At 41.2% G+C, this 21,497-nt stretch overlaps 1 protein-coding gene across 6 annotated transcripts in view; it reads left to right on the forward strand.

Annotated features, from left to right (window-relative positions):
- Positions 1-21,497, forward strand: part of ACACA (acetyl-CoA carboxylase alpha) — a 277,010-nt gene that overhangs the window by 33,401 nt on the left and 222,112 nt on the right. For 2 of the 6 annotated variants that reach the window (XM_042917232.1, XM_042917228.1), the window contains one exon: positions 20,885-21,137. In XM_042917232.1, the coding sequence (XP_042773166.1) occupies positions 20,911-21,137 (227 nt within the window). In that variant the 5' untranslated portion in view covers positions 20,885-20,910. Of the gene's footprint in view, positions 1-7,244; positions 7,358-10,217; positions 10,387-18,040; positions 18,088-20,884; positions 21,138-21,497 lie in introns of those variants that run through there. The other 4 variants (XM_042917230.1, XM_042917236.1, XM_042917229.1 and 1 more) reach the window with 4 other exon arrangements.

The raw sequence follows: 21,497 nt of genomic DNA on the forward strand, positions 1-21,497 counted from the left end.
AAATCTTGATGGGGAAACAGAATGGAAAGAGGTGTCACCAAAGGATAGCATGTTGCCTGAAATGTGGAAGAAGTGCTGAGCTTTCAACCATGGTGCCTTTCACTTGTTTATTCAACAAGTGCTGTGGCCAGCCACTATTCTAGCAGTGAGCCAGACCAAGTCTGTGTTCACATGAAATGATGGGAAGCAGACTATAAACACAGTTGAAAACAAACTAGTGCAGAGGGCTAATGATAATATACAAATGCAAATACAATATAATTAGAGGTTGTGATAGTTGTGAAGTAGCAAACAGGTGATAAGGTGAAGAACTACTAGAAGAGGTTACATTTAGAGTGGTCAGGGCGGACTTCCCTGAGGAGGTGACATCTGAGCTGAGAAAATCGAGAGGGTAGATGGCATAGAAGCCAATAAAGGAGAGTCTTTCAAGGAAGGAATCAGCTGGTCAAATGCTGTGTTGAGGTTGTGTATAATAAAGACCATATCGGTGGATTTGACAATTTTGTGACAGCACTTGCAGCAGAGTGGCGGAAGCAGGAAAGGGCTGAGAGGGAATCGGAGGTGAAAACGTGTATGTAACTTTTTTGAGATGTTTTGCTATGTAAAGGAGCAGAGAGGGCACTGAGTGGAGAGAACATAAGTGCCTCAGATCTTTATTGTTCCAGAGCAACACTGGAACCTAGAGCATTACTTTTTTCCCTGCTGCAGTTGCCGGATTCTCTTAGCAGAGGGCAGGTGGGTAGGGAGAATAAAGGGGCTCCATTGCCTTCCGTGAGTTTCATGATTTTTGCTTACTATTACCTTAACATGATTACCTGATCCTCTGCTCCCTTTTGGTATTAGACACTCTCCCTGCACTGCCCCCCACCGTCTGTCTATTTGAAGTATTCTATAGATTCATTCTTTCCTAGATCCACATTAGATGCCAGTGCTGCCTCCTTGGAGCAGCGGTAGGAAAATATCTAGGGCTCGCTATTGTCATTCTGTGTCACAAGGTGGCAGAAGAGCTCACTCTTCCCAGAGGAAACCTCGTGCTTGGACAAAGATAAAGTGGAAGAGTTTTCTTTTACCGATTTTTAGACCCTTCCCTTTTTCTTTTGTGTCTCAAAGGCCCAAAAGTCATCCTGCATGTTGGTGTGGCTATACCGTGGGATACAGAGAAGCAAGAGAGCTGTATTAACAAGGCAAAATACCTGGGTCCCTTTCTGTACTACTAGATACTTTGAGTGGTTTTCAAAGTGTCTGGAGTATATGTGGAGGAGAGGATAATCTCTCTTGATCTCCTTTCCCTACAACAAAGATTTCTAATTTAGGAGGGAAAGAAAGCTGTAACATAGGTAAGTTATCTTTTTTTTTCCCGTTTCTTCTTCTTCTTTTTTTTTGTTATAGTATAAGATTTGAAAGTAAGAATAGTATGAAAGCTCTCTTTACAGAGAGGGGGCATTTGAAAGTAAATGCTCTAGGTAAGTTTTCTGATGTGTGCAGGTAAGAGATGTGATTCTGGAAAATAATGGGAAACTAGAACTGGATGGATCAAACGGTGGGTCTGTGGAAGGAGCATTTGTCAAGAAGCCAAGAGGTTTACTAAGTTCTAGATTAGGGTCTGTAATTTACTGAATCACTGTAAGTCACTTAACTTCTCTGGCCTCTGTTTCAGTTTCTTGAGATGGTTAGACAAGATGATTTTGAAACCTCTTACAGCTCTAAAATTACTATTTTAATGCCATGCTCTGCTTCTCTTTCTTTTAAAGGTGCATGCTTTTGTTTGGTTGGTTTGGTTTATTTTAAATTCTTTTATTGTGGAATGTATCATACATATAGAAGAGTATATAGAAAATAAGTGTAATTTTAATTAATAACAACAGTAATAACAATGAGGACAGCATATAGCCATCGCCCAAATTAAGAAATTAAACATTGCCAGTGTCTTAGAAACTGTTTATTTTCTGATCCCACTCATTTCCCTCCTCCCAATCATTTTTCCAAGGTTTTTAAAAGTTGTCAACTGTATGTGTATCACTAAAAATATACTTTTTTTGTCTGCTTTTGAAGTTATATAAATGGATTCATTCTTTATGTATTTTAAGGTATACTTTTTATTATGTATAACACAAAATGGATATACCTCTCTTCGTGTCCTCTCTCAGTCATTACCCACCTTCAGAGTAACCATTATTCAGATTTTTACCACCACAAATGAGTTTTGCCTATTTTTGAACTTTATATAACCAGAAACATACTCTTTTGTGTCTGGCTTTTTTTTGCTCAACATTATGTTTTTTTTAATTTTAAAGTTTATTTATTTATTTTGAGAGAGAGCGAGAGAGTGAGCATGAGCAGGGAAGGGGCAGAGACAGAGAATTCAAAGTAGGCTCCACACTGTCAGCAGAGAGCCAGACGTGGGGCACGAACTCACCAGCCCTGAGATCATGACCTGAACTGAAATCAAGAGTCGGTCACTTAACCGACTGAGCCTCCCAGGCATCCTGCTCAACATTATGTTTGTAAAATTCATCCGTATTTCATTGTAGAATTGTTTGTTTATTCTCATTATTTTATAATATTCCACTGTATTAATATACCACAATTTATGTATCCATTCTACTGCCGAGAGACCTGGGGTTCCCAGTTTTTTACTATAATGAACGATGAACATGGGCACATATGAAAGTTTCTCTGGTGGCTCAGTCTGACTTCAGCTCAGGTCAGAATCTCACCATTCATGAGTTGGAGCCTCGTGTGGAGCTCTATGCTGACAGCTCAGAGTCTGGAGCCTGCTTTGGATTCTGTGTCCCCCTCTCTCTCTGGACCTCCCCCGCTTGCACTCTGTCTCTCTGTCTCTCAAAAATAAACATTAAAAAAAAATAAAAAAAGAAGAAAGTTTCTCTGGAGTATAAATTCAGAAATGGAAGGTGGGTTATAGGGTAGACAGGATATGTTCAGCTTTACTAATTAATGCCAAATTGTTTTCTAAGAGGTTGTCCCCATTTACACTTCTGTCTGCAGTACATGAATGTTCCTGTTGTTCCACATCCTTGCCAAAGAGGCCAAAGAGGCTTTTCAGTGTGGTACAACCATGGGACTCAGAGTACCAGCCTTCCATTGGTTTTCAGAAGCCCAGGCCAGTCACTTCTCCTGTTTGCTTGCTCCCTCCAAATCAGGGTAAAGGATTCAGATTATCCCTAGGTCTCTGATCACATGCTCTATTACACTGGGATATTGGCCTCGGGTGAGTGGGGTGGTGAATTTAATAACATAAAAATTCCTGAATTAAGTGAACATCTGTAGGATATTTTGTTCTTGTACCGAGTACTCATAGGATATAGAAGGGGGCACAGAAGGAAGAAGGGAAGCGATATTTTCAGTGTGCTTGTTATGTTCCAAGCTCTGTGTTGGAAACTTTACATTTTGGTTATAACATTTAATCCAAAACACAACCTTACAAGGTAGCTCTGATACCTCAGTTTTATAGACAAGGAAACTGTGGCTCAGAAAAGGGGTCATTTTCTCAAGGTCACAGAGCTAATTAGTGACAGAGTCAGGATTGAAAGCCTGGTCTATCTGATTAAAGAGCTCAAATTCTGCAATACAACACAGAGAAGGCAAAGTCCCTGCTGCTCTTGAGGTATTTTGGCTTAGATTGCCAGTTCCAAGAATCAGTTCTTCTCATTTCTGCTTGCCTGTATTGACCCTCAAAATTATGGTATTCAATTGATTATGGCCAACTCATTCATTGATTTAAACTGTATTTTATTTTCATTCATTTTTGCTTTCCCTTATCTTTCATTTTGCTGTACACATGAGCACAGCAGATCCACTGATGAACAAGATTTGTGTTGGGGACATGGCCTTCTACCTGCTGGTCTAATGTGTTGACCAGAGGTGAGAGTGAAAAAAGACAGGAAGATTGTGAAATCTTCTGGTCCAAGTTATGATATGAGAAAACTTTAAGACTGAAGAAAAGGATGAAAGGAAATTGAATGATAGCTCACTTTTCCTTAAAAATAGAGGCTCAGTAAAATTTACTAATGTATTATATATCATGTTGCATATATAATAATAATGGAGAGTGAGGGTATCTGGGGTAGATAAGCAGAGATCTAAACATGTAGCAGGAAAAAGCTTAGTCTGATATATAAGGAGTAATGTAGACACTGGAGAAGTCTGAAGAGAAAGTGAGGACAAGAGTAGAAAGTAAACTCACCAGGAACATTTTTATTGATTTGCTGGAGAATGAGTTCAGAGATGAGAAGATAATAAAGCTGATCAATATAAAATGTCAAAATCCCAGCATTGGGCAAGACCTAAATGAACCATCTTGTCCATTTTTCTGCCTCTAGGTAAAAGGGCCCTTTAAACTTTCTTTAGCTGTTGAGTTGTGAGCTATGTTGACTTAGGTTTAAAAAAGAAAAGATTTAAAAAAGAAAAGATGGAAGAAGGAGCTAAGGTTAGGTAACTACCAAATATGGATAGAGACTAGGTGTTCAGGACTAGATGACAAGGAGGGAGGGACAACTGAAATGCCTTTTGAAAACCCATGTACCCATGTGAAAACCCAAGTGTCCATGTGAAAACATCGTGGTGAATCTCTACTATGAACTATGTTCTTTGTTGTGTAATCCTACCTTTCATCATCAGAAGCAGACTTATAAAGTGGCTTCCCTGAGGACATTTTCTGACTTCATGGTGTGAAGTTCCCTCAGGCTCTTAAGTCTGGATGAACCTGAATGGCTGACCAGAACAAAGAAGTGTAGTGTTCCATAGTGTTCAGATAAGGCTTTTATGCCTTTTTCCCTTATCTCACAACTGGAGCCACAATTCTGGTCAAGGCACCGACTTTCTTGATGAAGTCTGTCCATCTATAAAAAAGCCAAGTACCTTACTGGAGTCTTTGCCTCCCAGAGGTGACATGAAGACGGATAAGCAGACAGCTGGAACAAAGTGGCCTCTCAGGTACAGAGCTAATCTTTATTTCAGTCAGTGAAGTACTTACTAATGTTTATAACCTACACCTACTCTAAGAGCTATAGAGGGGAGTACCAAACTATAAGAAATGCTCTCTGCCTTTAAGATTATTAAAATTCAGTCGGAGAGCTAAAACCAATATACACATAGAAAATTATAGCCAAATAAGTGCTGAACCAGGTGGTCGTGACCAGACTGCTACAGGAATTCAGAGGAGAGATCAGTGGAAGCTGGAGAAGTAAAAGAGATCTTACAGAATATGGGACTTCCAAGGAATAGAAAGATTCAGAAAATAGGAGGTAGGAAGGATGACGTCAGCCAAGGTAAGAATAGATATGGCAGTCTGGGGCACCTGGGTGGCTCAGTTCATTAAGCATCCAACTTCATGATCTCACAGTTTGTGAGTTCCAGCCCCGCATCGGACTCTATGCTGACAGCTCAGAGTCTGGAGCCTGCTTTGGATTCTGTATCTCCCTCTCTTCTCTGCCCCTCCATCACTCACGCTCTGTCTTTCTCACTCTCTAAAATAAAAAACATTAAAAACAATTAAAGGGGCACCTGGGTGGCTCAGTTGGTTAAGCTTCTGACTTCAGCTCAGGTCATGATCTCATGGCTCATAAGTTTGAGCCCGCTCTGTGCTGACAGCTCAGAGCCTGTAGCCTCCTTCTGATTCTGTGTCTCCCTCTCTCTCTGCCTCTCTCCCACTTGTGCTCTGTCTCTCTCTCAAAAATAAATAAACATTTAAAATATTAAAAAAAAAAAAAAAAAAGAATAGGTATGGCAAGAACTAGAAGCCAGGTTAGAGAATACATTATATAGCGGAGGTCAGTGGGAAATAATATCTCAGTGTTTCCTCTATCCTCTGTTCTAAAAGTTGATCACTGACCTTGCTACTTAAGGAATTTGGAACCGTGGCCAACCACCAGGACAGGTGGGCTCTTCACTGTTCAGTTTCCCATTAAGGCACTTTCTTTCCTCCCTTGGTTTAACTCTGGCCTGACCTGATAGACTTTCCTGTCTTAGAAGTGCAGGTGTAGGAGGCATTGCTATTTAACAGAGACACTGGCAGCAGAGGGGAACAATAATGATAAGCCCTAAACTATTATTCTCAAACTTCAGGTTGAGTAATTACTAATTTTTAAAAAAGTCTTCATTTTTAAAAAAATAATTTTAAAAATAATTGTTTAAATATTTTTGTGAGAGAGCGCGCAGGCCCTCATGTGTGGGGGAGGGGCAGAGGGAGAGGGAGACACAGAACCCGAAGCAGTCTCCAGGCTCTGAGCTCTCAGCACAGGTGTTCAGGACTGGATAACAAAGCACTCCATGAATTTTTTTTTGAGTGTTTATTTATCTTTGAGAAAAAGAGACAAAGCATGAGCAGAGGAGGAGCAGAAAGAGAGAGGGAGACAGAATCCGAAGCAGGTTCCAGGCTCCAAACCATCAGCACAGAGCCTAATACAGGGCTCAAACCCACAAACCACAAGATCAGGACATGAGCGGAAGTCAGACGCTCAAACGGAACAGAGTGGCCTCTGAGCTACCCAGGCACCTTGGGAATCTGAAGTTTAACAAGCATCTAGTGATTCTATTTCATGCGGTCAGTGGAACATTGAGAAACACTGCCCTAAACTGAAATAGAATTGAAAATAAAGTGCCAAAATGGCTTGGACATTGACACACCTACTGTTTATATATTTCAAGGCTTACTCGTTTTATATAATGTTTATTTATTTATTTTTGAGGCAGAGAGAGTACAAGTGGGGGAGTGACAGAGGGAGAAGGAGAGAATCTTAAGCAGGCTCCATACTGTCAGTGTGGCACCATACGTGGGGGTCCCAAACTCTGAGATCATTACCTGAGTTGAAATCAAGAGTCAGAAGCTTCACTAACTGAGCCACTCCGGTGCCCCAAGTCTTACTCATTTTTGAGAATTTATCCTCTCCCATCTATGGCTCTTATAAAATTCACATGGCTATCATCTAAGGAGCAAGACATAGACACTGTTTTCGTGTTTAGTTTTGTCTTCCTAACTAGACTGTATCACCTTAAAGACAGGAACTGCTTAGAGTTTTCTTACTTTCCCCAGAGTAGGAAGAGAGACCATCTTTAAGGCTGGAAGGTAGCTGGAATGCTCAAGATAAGTCCCTGATACCTTTATGTAACCTTCCTGAAAGACCTGGAAGCCATTTGACACTTGGGAGCTATTAGTTTTCTAGGGCTGCCATAATAAAGTATCACCAACTGGGTGGCTTAAACAACAGAAATTTATTTCTTCACAGTTCTGAAGGCTATTAAGTCCAAGATCAAGGTGTCTGCAGGTTTGGTCTCTTCTGAGGCTTCTCTCTTTGGCTTGTAGATAGCCATCTTCTCCAGCATAAAAGCCACAATTCTGGTAAGTGCTTCATCAATTGTGATTCACAGATGGTTTTCTCTCTGTCCGTGTGTCCTAATCTCTTTTTCTTTTCAAAGATTTTATTTTTAAGTAATCTCTACACCCAGCGTGGGGCTTGAACCCACAAACCTGAGATCAGATCAAGAATCACATACTCTGGGGCGCCTGGGTGGCTCAGTCGGTTAAGCGTCCGACTTCGGCTCAGGTCATTATCTCGCAGTCTGGGAGTTCGAGCCCCGCGTCGGGCTCTGTGCTGACAGCTCAGAGCCTGGAGCCTGTTTCAGATTCTGTGTCTCCCTCTCTCTGACCCTCCCCCATTTATGCTCTGTCTCTCTCTGTCTCAAAAATAAATAAAGGTTAAAAAAAAATTAAAAAAAAAAAAAAGAATCACATACTCCATTAAGGAATCTATCCCTGAAATCATTGTTGCACTATATGCTAACTAACTTGGATTTAAGTTAAAAAAAAAAAGAAAAAAAAGAAAGAAAAAAAAAAAGAATCGCATACTCTACCGACTGAGCTAGCCAGGCACCACTCCTTTCCTCATAAAGACAAAAGTCATTTGGAATTAGGGCTCACCCTAATGACCCCATTTAAAATTTTAATTTCCTCTTTAAAGACCCTATTCCCAATACTCACATTTTGAGGTACTGGGGGTTAGAATTTCAACATACGAATTTTGGAACACAATTTAGCCCATTATAGCTGTCTAGTTTCAGCTTCTAGAAATATGCCACTCCATTCACTCTCTTCTCTTCCACCTGTTAGTCTTGTATAGTAAGTTCTCTCTCCACCCTTTGGCTCTCCTCCTCCACTTCTTACAGATTATAATGGCTTGTGTGGCAAGAACTCATGGAACAGCTCTAAAGAGCTTAAACTAGCAGGTTGTGGCATGCACCAAACAACACAACACTGAGGAGCTGTTGAAATTCTAGATGCATTATTTTAAAGACCTAGTTCTCTGCCTACACATCTTAATATTTGATAATAACTAGATTTTATGTAAGTGGTCTTGGTATATATCCTAACTCATCCTTCATTTTCTTCCACTGTGGTTCTTTCATCAGGGCTTTCCTTGTCTGGTTCTTCTCAGAGCTCAGTTACTTCAAATATTCAGTGAGGTGAGAAGCAGGATATGTAAGGACTTGCTGAAGTTTCACAGAAGTTCCTGAGAGTTAACCCCCTGGTTTTGCAGTGCTCCTAAGGCTGATATACAGCAATACCACTAAGAAAGAATCTTGGGGGCAGAGTTCCTATTACTTAGAAATAGGAAAGGTATATGAAAAATAAAAGAGGCAGCCTCAAGATTTTTAGTTCTTTCCAAGAGAGGCAAAGCTTCCCTCTTCCTGGGGCCTTTTTTTTCCCCCCAGTCAAGTCAAACATCTTGTTAAAACCAGGAAGTTATGCTCATTTACCTTTAAGTTCTAATTTTCCTATCTCTGTTCCTTGACAGATGCATCCAACGACAGACACAGTCATTGTGAAAAATGGCTCACTGCTCTGTAAGGTCCAAATGTTTCCAAATTTCTTTTTCCAGTTCCTATTAAAGTAGGTTGGTAAACTCTTGGAGAAGCTACCACCTAGTGGTATTATGAGGAGTCCTAGGTGAATATTGTCCCTTGTTGACGAACCTTCCCATCTTTCTGCCTGCCCAAGAACTGACCTCAGGTGTGTACTCCTATCCTATGTACTTTTTGCCCTCTGGCATAGAGCTTCTTCTCACCAAATCATCATTCACTGTCCTTCTCTTGACCTTTAGCACAAGACTGTGTAAAGATCAGGCAAGTACTCTGGGTGCTTCATTAAATTCTTGTAAGGGGTTAAGCTCACCCCTTTTTTTCTGAAGTGCAGTTTTCTCCAATTTTCTTTCTCTTCCATCTGATAGTTGTATTATATACTGAAACTCTTAACTGTTACTTTTCAACACACAGCCACCATGAAAGTGTGGCTGTGAAGTAACTGGTAAAGGTAGAGGAACTGGTTGGCTTCTGTTCAATGACTTGGCGGAACCACAATGGAGGGTTGCTCTAACCGGAGAAATCCGGAATTTATTGCCCTTTATTTTCCCTGCTCAAGGCAGGCAGAAAGAACTGTTGTCCATTGGCACTCTGGCCTTCTTACTGAGCTTCCTTTACTGAGGCTTTCCCTCAATAATCCAGGATCCTGCACCTCAGAGTCTTTTGGAGTGCGCTGCTTTGGGGCCGCCTAGCAAGCCAATGGGCTGGTTATGTTGTTCCAGAGTAGGGGTTAGCCTGTACTCTGTACTAACTTGGAAAACTAGCCTGTGTGATCCTGGGCAATTCATGCATGCAATACCCACTTCTTCAAGGGGTTAGTATTGAAAACGATAAGGTCCTTACGGGCCCGAACACCACGTATTCTGCTCCGTCCTCTTTGGTGCTGGACTTCCTTCCAGTACTGCAAGCTGGCTGGCTTCTCACTTTCTGCGGCCCGTGAGCCTCTCTCCCTCCTGGGAGGTGCACGTGGGGCCGTTTCCCCCACCCGCCCCTCCTCCTCCGGCAGGCGGAAAGGGCCAGCCGGCCCTGCACCCGCCCCCACCAAAGGGGGCGGTGAAGGGTGAGCCTGGGGCGCCACGACCGCCCGGGACCCGCCCGCCCTCTCGCCGCTGGGCCCCGAATGGCAGAGCGGCGCTCGGACCATCGGCATCGCCTCACGTCGCCCCGCCCCGAGCCTTCCTCTCATTGGCTGTCGCGCGGTCTTCGGGGCCCGCGCCTCTCTTCGAGGCCGGCCACACCGCGCCGCAGCGGGGAGCGGGGTCGGAGGTGAACGGCCCGGAGTAACCCCGGACGTAGTCGCCTCATGGGGCTCGCCCGCTGAGGTGGGAGGCAGGGGCGGGGCGGGGGCGGGGCCGGCTCCCGTGAAGCCCCGCCCCTCCCCGTGTGCCCGGCCGGCCTGGTGCTGCGAGCCTGTCAGCCATCGCCGGAGCTGCCGGCCTCTCCTCCCGTCCTCCACCGCCTCTGCGCAGGGGCTTCCCCGGGCCGCCGGACCACCGACGCCTCCGCTTTGAGGTGAGGTGAGAGCCGCTCCAGGGCCGGTGATCCGACCTGACGAGGCTGGGGCCGGGGGAGGGGCGGCGGTAGCCCGGGGCCGCCTCCCGCCAGCACGCGGGCCAGGGCTCCATCCCGTCCGGACCTGTGCTGGGCAGCCCAGCCCTCTCCGCAGCTCTGGGCCCTTGAGTTTCCCTCTGGGGGAGACGCAGAGGGGCCTGGGGTCTCGGGGTGGGTGGTGGGAACTCAGACCCCGGAACTTGGAGTCGTACAGCCCAGGGCCTCTAAGGAGGGACTGGGGTGTCTGCCTGGAGCTCGTCACCATCCTCCTCCCTATCCTTGGCGTGGTTTGATTCCTTCCAGACGCTCTCCAGTCCGACCCAGTGCTCAGGAGAGGGAGAAGACCCACGTGGGAAAGAGATGTTGAGGATTAGGTCCACTTGCGTTGAAAGTCGTCTTTCTCGCAGAGTGAGGTGTGGGGTGCAGAGCTTCTGTTGCTCTCGCTGTGTCTTTGTATCGTGGTGGGAGCCGGGGCCAGGTGAGTTGTCCCTTGCCAGCTCCTCCTCCTGAGATTTTATTGTTTTCTGTGAGAGACGTAGTGAAAGTACAAGCCTGTCGTTGCTCTCCTCTCCATTTGCCATACTGACCAAGGGAATCTATCGGAGATGGAACGTAGGAAAGTGGATGTGAAGCTAATGATTTCAGAGGGAAATGTGCGTGGAGGTCCTGCCTGGGTCAGTGCCAACACTATTCTGTGTTTGGAGATGGGACGTAAACACCAGTGAACACTTGGAATCAGCTGTAAATATCAGGGACCTCTGTAGGTCTTATGGGTTTTATATTAGCATATAAGAATACAACTATTTGGGGAAAAGACTTTAATTTCAGGTATTTTTGCTTTGTTTTTGTTTTGGCCTCTAAGTTTAGGATGGAAATCAGAAGACCCGAGGACTTCCTGATTTTATCTCTACTTAAGCAGTGTTTCTGTAATTTCCCAGTGTGTGGAGTACACCTAATAACTTGGTCTTCAGTCTGAGAAGTTGGTCCCCTGAATTTCTTTTTTCATTCATTCATTCTTTTTTTTTTTTTTTTAATTTCTCAATCCAAAGCGCAGATTGGGAAGGTTACTGGCTTTGGTTGTGTGGTTTCTTTTCCTCAGGGAGAAGGAGTTCTTTGATTTGTCTATTACTTCTTGGTGGGGATGCCTTGGCTGTCTGTGATGAGAAAGAGTTATGCGCTGACAGGCACTTTTAAGGAAAGGGTTGTAGTCCAATAGAGTAGGACAGCAGCTGCAGTGTCCAGGTGGGTGCCTGGTTGCTACAAAACTTGCTAGCAAGTTTCTTTTCACTTCCTTCTCTTGCCTCAGTTTCCTCATTTCTAATAACAGGAGGACTGTTGTGAATCCAAGAATAATTAACAAACATTGTAAAGTGGGCATATGAAAGTTGTCATAGTCTTTATTTACAAATCTGCCTGTATTTACTTCTGTTGCAGAACTTTTGTTTTGAATTACCAGTGCAGAATAGAAATGCATCAAGCATAAGATTCAATTATTTTAAAATGGAAGGAAAGGTGGAGAAATGGGGGCATTTGGTTTAATGAACTTAGAGTTCAGATGATGACTAGTTTATGTCAAAGAACTGGCATTGTGAAAGGTGGCCTCAGAACTCTCTCATCTGATACTCACCTCTCTAAATTTTGTGAACAGGTTCAGGTGTAGATCACCATATAACGTTCTATTTTCTTTTCAGTCAATGACTAGGAGAATTTTTTTTACCTGTCACACAGACTGGCTTAACAGGTTAGGGCTAGTGTTTTTCTTTCTTTAAAAACATTTTTTGGTAGCTAATATTCTAATAGTACTGGTTGAAGAAAGAAGTAAAATAAAAATTGTGGAATTAGACATTGGAATTTAGTATTTCTTTAAAATTTTTTTTTTTTTTTTAACGCTACAGAGAGAAACAGAGCATGAGCATGGGAGGGGCAGAGAGAGGGGGAGACACAGAATCTGAAGCAGGCTCCAGGCTCTGAGCTGTCAGCACAGAGCCCAAAGCAGGGCCAAACCGCTCGCAAGATCATGACCTGAGCCAAAGTCGGGCACAACCTACGGAGCCACCCAGGCACCCCTGGGATTTAGTATTTCTAATTGGAGGAGTATTGTTACAATTCAGGAAAAAAAAAGGAGGTTATATTATTACCTAACATGCTTTTAAAGGTTAATAAAGATAAAAGCTATGCATCGAGTATCTTCCCAAACCCTTGATAAAGAAATTTCCATACCTGTGGAGGTGACTAACAAGTTTAAAGGAAGTCTTCATTGATCTTCCACTTCAACAGATTTTTGCCTAACTAGTTATTTGTTTGTTTCATTAATTTTGTAATTTAGTATTCACCATTTGAATGTAATAGACTATGCGAAGGTGATGTTAAATAGATGGGAAACTATGACAAATAGTTATGTAAAGACATTGCATGAACACAAGGAACATGGATCTGATTGATAGGGCACAAGTTCTTGCGAGTTCGACCAACCAATCTTAGTATGTATGCTCTAAGGGTACAGTTCTCTTGTCAATTTGTCATTTTTTAAAGCTACCATAAGCCATCTAGTCTCAGGATTTTTTTTTTTTTTTAAATGTTTATTTATTTTTGACAGAGAGACAGAGCATGAGCGGGCGGGGGCGGGGGGGTTGGTTGTGGCACAGAGAGAGAGGGAGACACAGAATGTGAAGCAGGCTCCAGGCTCTGAGCTGTCAGCACAGAGACTGACGCGGGGCTCGAACTCATGAACCGTGAGATCATGACGTGAGCCGAAGTCGGACACTTAACCAACTGAGCCACCCAAGCTCCCTGAGGTGTTTCTTTCTTTAATTTTTCTTATTGTGGTAAAATATATATAACATGAAATTTACCATCTTAACCACTTAAAGACATACAGTTCAGTATTAAATACATTTATAACCTTGTGCACCCCTTCTATATCTTCTTTGGAGAAATGTCATTTTAAGTCCTTTGCCTACTATCATCCATCTCTAGAACTGTTTTCATCTTATAAAACTGAACCTCTATACCCCATTAAATAAGAGTTCTTCATTCTCCTCTCCCCCCAACCTCTGGCAACTATCCTTCTCCTTTCTTGTCTCCATGATTTTGACATCATGTAAGAATCACACAACATTCTTTTTGTGACTGACTTATTTCGCTTAGCAGAGTGTCTTCAGGGTTCATCCACGGTGTAGCATATTGCAGAATGTCCTTCCTTTTTCAGGCTGAATAATACTTCATTGTATGTGTATGTCACATTTTGCTTATCCATTCATCCACCAGTGCACTCCCTTTTTCCATGTTTAAGCTATTGTGAATAACGCTGCTGTGAACATGGGTGTACAGACTCTTTGAGAGCCTGTATTCAATTCTTTTGGGTATGTATCCAAAAGTGGAATTGCTGGATCATATGGTAATTCTATTTTTAATTTTTTGAGGAGCCACCATACTGTTTTCCACAGTGGCTGTACAGTTTACGTTCCCACCAGTGGTGCCCAAGGGTTCCAATTTCTCCACGTTTATGCCAGCACTTGTTTTCTGTTTTTTTTGATGGTGGCTATCCTAATGGGTATGGGTTGGTATCTTATTGTAGTTTTAATTTGTATCTCCCTAATAATTAGTGTGTTGAGCATATTGATGTGCTTATTGGCCACTTGTCTATCTTCTTTAGAGAAATGTCATTTTAAGTCCTTTGCCTGGTTTTAAATTGGGTTTGTTGATGGTTTACTTTCAGGAGTTCTTTATATATTCTGGATATTAATCTCTTATCATATAACGTGATTTGCAAATATTTTCTCCTATTCTTTGGGTTGCCTTTTTCCTCTGTTGATAGTGTCTTTTGATGTACAAAATTTTTAAATTTTCAAGAAGTCCAGTCTGTTTTTTCTTTTGTTACCTGTGCTTTTGGTGTCATATCCAAGAAATCTTTTCCAAATTCAATGTTATGAAGCTTTTGTCTTATGTTTCTTGTAAGAGTTTTCTTGGTTCATGTTTTAAATTTTAGAGCCTTGATGCATTCTGAGTTAATTTTGGAGCCTTGATGCATTCTGAGTTAAATTCTGAGGGGAATGTTCAGCTTATTTGTCTATATGCAGAGATCCAGTTTTCCTAGCACCATTTGTTGAAAAGGCTGTCCTTTCTTTATTGAATGTCTTATTAGCACCATGTCAAATATCATTTGACCATATATGGGAGGGTTTATTTCTGGGCTCTCTTTTTTTTTTAATTGATGTGTAATTAACATACAGTGTTATATTAATTTAAGGTGTACAGTATAATTCGATAATTCTAAGCATTATTCAGTGCTCATCATGGTAAAGTGTATTCTTAAGGCTCTTTATTTCACCCATCCTCCTCCTCCCCCTACCTTCCCTCTGGCAACCACCAGCTTGTTCTCTGTTTTTAAGAGTCTGGTTTTTTGGGGCACCTGTGTGTCCTAGTCAATTGAGCATCTGACTCTTGATTTCAGCTCAGGTCACGATCTCATGGTTTGTAGGATCTTGTCCCATGTCAGGCTCTGCTGGAGGTGCGGAGCCCACTTGGGATTCTCTTTCTCCCTCTCTCTGACCCTCCTCCACTTGTGCTCTCTCTCTCTCTCTCTCTCTCTCTCTCTCAATAAATTAATGGGGCACCTGGGTGGCTCAGTTGGTTAAGTGCGGACTTCGGCTCAGGTCATGATCTCACAGTCTGTGAGTTCGAGCCCTGCGACAGGCTCTGTGCTGACAGCTCAGAGCCTGGAGCCTGCTTTGGATTCTGTGTCTCCCTCTCTCTCTGCTCCTCCCCCACTCACACTCTGTCTCTCTCTGTCTCTCAAAAATAAATAAACATTAAAAAATAAATTAAAAAAATAAATTGAAAAACATTTTTAAAAAATCTTTTAAAAAAGAGTGTTTTTTCCTCTTTTTTCTTTATTCATTTGTTTTGTTTCTTAAATTCCACATTTGAGTGGAATTATGGTATTTATCTTTCTCTGACTTATTTCACTTAGCATTATACCTTCTAAGTCCATCCATGTTATTGCAAATAGCAAGATCTCATTCTTTTGGAGCTCTTTGTTCTGTTTCACAGGTCTATATATCTGTCTTTATGTTAATACTGCAGCTTTGTAGTAAGTTTTAAAGTCAGGAAGCATGGGTCTTCCAGTTTTGTTCTTTTTCAAGATTGTTTTGGCTATTTGGGGGTCCCTTGGGAATTCCACATGAATTTAGGACAGGCTTTTCTGTTTCCTCAAAAAACATTTCCACATATAAAATCATGTCTTTTTAATATTTTCTTGTTCTACATAATCCCTTTCTTCTAGATGCACTTTTTTTTTTTTCTACAGGTAGTTATTTGGTTTTGATTCCTTCACATTGGAGGTTTCTCTAAGACATCTAGTAATCCTTAATTGCTTAATTTCAAGAGGGGGGAATTGATTAACTTTGTTGTAGGTTGATCTGGTGTGACAATTAGTGAACCCCAATATTACTACTTGAGGTTTTTTCCCTGGTCTAGTTAGAATCTTCAAAGCAGGATCCTTTCTGTATTTCCCTCCTGATTGGTGAAAATTGGGGCAAGAAGGCTGGGAGCTCTTATTCAATATGCTTGCTTAATTTCTCCATTTTCAACATGATGCTCTTCCCTTTACTGTTTCTGGTATGTCCCTGTCTAGAAATGTCTTGTTTAACCCTCTCTAGAGAGTAAGTCTTCAGGCTTTTATCAGGATGATAGAGCAGTAGGCACTGGGCTTTACTAATTGGAAAAAAAAAAAAAATCTAAAGATCTGAAGCTTCTGAAACAGAATTTCAACCAGATATTTTATTTTATTTCATTTATTTAAAAAAATTTTTTAATGTTCATATTAGAGAGAGACAGAGGGCAAGGGAGGGGAGGGACAGAGAGAGAGGGAAACAGAATCTGAAGCAGGTCCCAGGCTCTGAGCTGTCAGCACAGAGTCTGACATGGGGCTCAAACTCACCGCGAGCTCATGACCTGAGCTGAAGTCGGATGCTTAACTGACTGAGCCACCCAGGTGCCCCTGCTCTGTTTCATTTTTTAAGTTTATCAATTTTGAGAGAGAGAGAGCACACACAAGCAGGGGAGGGGCAGAGAGCGAGGGAGGGAGAGAGAATCCCAAGCTAGCATCGTGCTGCAAGCGTGGAGCCCGACACAGGGCTTGAACTAAAGAACCGTGAGATCATGACCCAAGCTGAAAACAAGAGCTGGATGCTTAACCCACTGGGCCACCCAGGCATCCCTGTTCTATTTCATTTTTGATGACTGTGCCCAACTTGGGGTTCAAACTCATGACCCTGAGATCAAGAGTCACATGTTCTACTGACTCAGCCAGCCAAGTGCCTGTCCCTTTGTTTTTAAAATGTTGATTGTAACCCACTAAATTTATTTCTTACTGTTTTGCTTGGTGGTTGCCCATAGTTTGAAAAACACTAGTCTAGTACATAATAATTTACAGAGTCATTTCATATACTTTTAGTCTTCACAGCAATCCCATGACCTTTTTATTTTTCCAGATGAGGAGGCTCAGAGACATTAAGTGACTTGTTCAAGTTTGCACTGCGAGCATTTGGCAGAGTCAGAATTTGATCTTGAGTCCTAGATTTTGACTCTAGTTCCACCTCTGCACCTCTGGTTACATCTAACCCAAACTACTTTCGTTTTCCTTTCTTTTCGCACTCCCCTTCCCTACACCAAATTGTAGGGAATAATGCTAGCTTAGACTACATAATTGGGCAAATCCAGCTTTCCCAGTTAACATATCTGCACAGTCCCCAATCCTGTCACTTGTCATTCAAGGTCATCCCTTAGAAGTTCTGGATTTCTTCTCCATCATAGACCAGTGGTTCTCAAGCCTGGATATATATCAATGTCAGTCAACCGTGGAACTCTATTCTGATGTCTGGGCCTCCGCAGTGATTCTGATTCTGTCAATCTGGGGTGGAGTTTAAACATCCATGTTTTTAAAAAGCTTCACAGGCCTGAAACTAATGTAACATTGTGTGTCAATCATATCCAAATAAAAAACAACTTTTTAATTTAAATAAATAAGTAGCTCCACAGATGATTGTTATAATGAAAGTTGAGAGTTTTTACCCTGGGTACATTTAAGTCCACGGCATAGAAGGAAAACCCAGGATTTGGGAAGTAAGTAGAGACTTCTTGGTCCCTTAGGGGTTTAGGACTTAATTTAATGAGAGATCCGTCCTCTTCCTGGCTTCCAACTTTGTCCATGGGTATAAACCATTTGTAAACATAATCAGAGCCTGAGTTGTAGGGAGTCTAGTGGTTCTCTTCTTCCCAACTGCCTCTTTTTTGATGAAATCTTGGAAATCATAAGGTTGGAATGTGCTCATCGAAGTATGCAATTGGAAAAGGCCACTTGTGAAATGGTAAGCTTGGATTATTGTTCATTATTCTCATGAAAAATAAAGTCTTTGAATGTAATGTTTTTTATTTATAGATTTGAACAAATAATAAACAACTGAACTGTATGTTTTAAGTTAAATAATAGATTTGACTAGAAAAATGATACTTTATTATCAGTTTTGTATTATGCTGAGCAAAACAGGAATTGCTAAAATTTGGGTTACTTAAAAAAAACACTTCAAATCTCTCTCTGTCTTTCTCTCTTTAGTTCTTTTTGGAGGTGGATATCTGCTCAGACAGTAAGAATTATAAGAGGTCAGTTACAAATAATGCTCTTTCATGTTTACAGTGTCATAAACATTTTATGTTCATGTGCTAAAATATTAAACTGTAAGCTTTTATGTTAAAAGTTGCCTTCTGTGAAAGGACATAGGTAGATTTGGGGGTATAACCTGAAGTGAATGGTCTGACCATGGTAGTATTCCATCCCCTTTTCTCTTTAATTCAGGACTAGAATCAGCAGAAATGGGACGGACTGTAGAGTAGCTTCTAGAGTGGCTGGGTAGCTACTCAGTGATTTTCCATACATGACCTCTCTTTTCTGATGGTTTGCAGGCTTGTGGCTGGGAATACCACTCAGTAGAATTGCTGGTTAGTGGATGGGCTCTTTAGCGCTGACAGCTGAGCTGCTTCCAATCCTCAAGAAGGCTGCCTTCCTGTTCTTGGCTAGGAAGGAAAAGTTTGAAGTTGACCTTACGGAGCCTCTCATTTGTTAGTTAATCATGTCTTCTTCTTCTCCCATGGAATCAGAGAATTGCTTCTTTATCCTGAATTTTATTTTTTTGTGTAGTCATCTAATTTTGGTCACACTAAACTAGGAGAGTGCCTTACTTATTTCTCTTGTGAAGAAGGCAGCCATTATTTTCTGTGTTAGTTGAGATGGAGTTTGGAATTTTGTGGGGGTGGGGGAGGGAGGTCTCCTGTTTTTGTTTTTGTTTTTTTTAAACTTGATTGTTTACGGCTCTAAAATGTGAAAGAAGTAGCCTTTTTTGTTACTGTACCTTTTAGTGTTCTTCAGACTGGTCAGTCTGTTAGAACTTTCTCTCCTTCCTTCCCTCACTTTCTCCTTCTCTCCCTTTTTCCTCTTTTTGAATGATTTGAGTTTTTTTAGAGTTCTGGAAGTGAATGTCTATATAAAATTTGGAGACATTTAAAAACAGTTATTTTAATGAAGCCTAATATTCCAAGGGAGAAATGTATAGTAAATTTAGATGTCAAGTTTTTCCTGTTCCATGATATTTTTATATTTGATTCTAGTTTTTAAAATAAAAGTTAGCTTACGTAATCTCTAACTCACTTTTAAGAAATATCTAGCAGAAATATTTTTAGCATTTCTGGCAATTTGTTATTACTGTTTCATTCTTCCAGCAGAGTGGTTCTCAAATTTTAGGACTTGTTAAAGTATAGATTACTGGGCCCCAACCTGTAGATTGTGATACAGTTAGTTGCTCTATGGTAGGCCCAAGAATCTGTACTTTTAACACATTCTGAGGTGATGCTGCTGCTTCTGGTCTGGAAATTACACTTTTTGAGAACCACTGCTTTATCATTTACGAATACTGTTTTGTCTTTGTAAATGAATAAGCTCTGATTCACAAATTACATAAGAATAATGGTGCACGTGTAATTTTAACAGGTTTAATGGTGATTCCCAAAGATTAAAATCTTGATATTTTGTTACCTAATGTCAAAGAACACTGCTTGCCACCTACTCTTACACTTCAAAGTAGTCTACAACATAAACAATTTATTAATAATAAATTTGTTATTTATTGATATACCATCTCTTAGAGCACCTCGAAATCAGGATTGGGAATATTGTTTTCTGAATTGTTAGGATATAAGCAGTTCAATACTAAGTTGATGTATATTTCTGAAGGTTTTTTTTAATGGGATCTTATGAATGACAGAATAAATATTGTTTAGTTTTAGTTTTATTGTTCTTGTGGACTTTCAGCCATGTTTTGGTCTTTTAATTAGTGTGCTAGCTGTTGGAAATATCCAGTTATGACTACTAAGGCCCTATATCTAGAAAACTTATGCTTGAGATGACACCTCCCTTATTTTAAATTTTTTTAATTTTTTAATTTTTTTACTATTTATTTTTAAGAGACAGAGCAGGAGCAGGAGACGGGCAGAGAGAGAGGGAGACACAGAATCTGAAGCAGCCTCCAGGCTCTGAGCTGTCAGCACAGAGCCCAATGCGAGACTTGAACTCACAAACTCAGAGACCATGACCTGAGCTGAAGTCGGACACTTAACCAACTGAGCCACGCAGGCGCCCCAACACCTCCCTTATTTTAATTAGAGATTTTGAATTTGATAGTAGATTCACTTTCTTCCTATCAATGCCAGCACATTAGAGCCAAAACCAGACATGCTTGGGTGAATCTTTAACAGATGTAACTTAAGAAAAAACTCATGAGGGGAAGTAAAGATTTCTTTTTTTCAGTTAAAAAATACCCATCTGGAGTTTGCTTTAAAGCAAACTATATATATTTATCTGTGTGGATATATATCAATACGAATATATTTTATGTGAATATATTTAACAAAAATACGCTTAGGTAAAATTCATAGCCTCTCAAAGTGTAGTGTTTGGAATGAGGTGATAGTTATGTAGTTTAGTGTAAACACCTAGTTTGAAATGACAGCCACTCTCCCCAAATCCTTATACCACATTCTCCCCGGTACTGACAACCGAAATCACAGTATTACAAGCAGCTTTCATCTACTGCAGAGGTTTCTCCACTGTTCATAATTATCTCTTGGGCATTACCAAATTGATAAAGAGATTGGGAATGGCTTATAGTTTTAAAAGAGATTTCTTTAAGGAAGAGGGAGCTAATTTTAATTTTTTAGGCATAGTTACATCTGGATTTTCCTCCCTTGTAGAAAACCAAGGCCCTGAAATAGAAGAGCCAAAGAAACTAGTGCTCAGATGCTACCCTGCTTTCAAGTGCCAGCCATAGTATATTAGGAATAACCTGTGGCTATCCTCAGATATAGGTTATTATCCATAACCTGCTTTTCTCACTCATTTTCTTCATAGCTCTGAGAGCTCATTTTGAAGGAATAATGGATGAACCATCCCCCTTGGCCAAACCTCTGGAGCTGAACCAGCACTCTCGGTTCATAATTGGTTCTGTATCTGAAGATAACTCAGAGGATGAAATCAGCAACCTGGTGAAGCTGGACCTACTGGAGGAGAAGGAAGGCTCTCTGTCACCAGCTTCTGTTGGCTCAGATACGCTCTCTGATTTGGGGATTTCCAGCCTACAGGATGGCTTGGCCTTGCACATGAGGTAAGACCGAAATTTTACTTGACCTTATTGACCTGTTGGTTTCACTGATTTTGTTCTGGAAAGGGCAAGAATAATTTTAGCCAAGAGTGCTCCACCTTTTCCTGTATCACTGGACTTAAAACTTTGATGAAGAAACGGAAACAATGCATTTTGCCTGGAGTGGAGGCTTTCAAAGTGTCTTTTCCTAAATGTTCCTCTCAACTGTTTCCTGTTCTGTCTATATACCGGGTCTTTTAGTGACATCTAGTAAGTGAGAGTTAGGTTGAGAAATTTTGGCTTCTGTACTACTTTGACTAACATTGTAGTTGTAACTATTTTAATGGCTGATAAGACTTTTGCAGGGTTGGGCAAGTTTGTAGT

The sequence above is a fragment of the Panthera leo genome, chromosome E1, assembly GCF_018350215.1.
Source record: "Panthera leo isolate Ple1 chromosome E1, P.leo_Ple1_pat1.1, whole genome shotgun sequence".
Taxonomy (NCBI): domain Eukaryota; kingdom Metazoa; phylum Chordata; class Mammalia; order Carnivora; family Felidae; genus Panthera; species Panthera leo.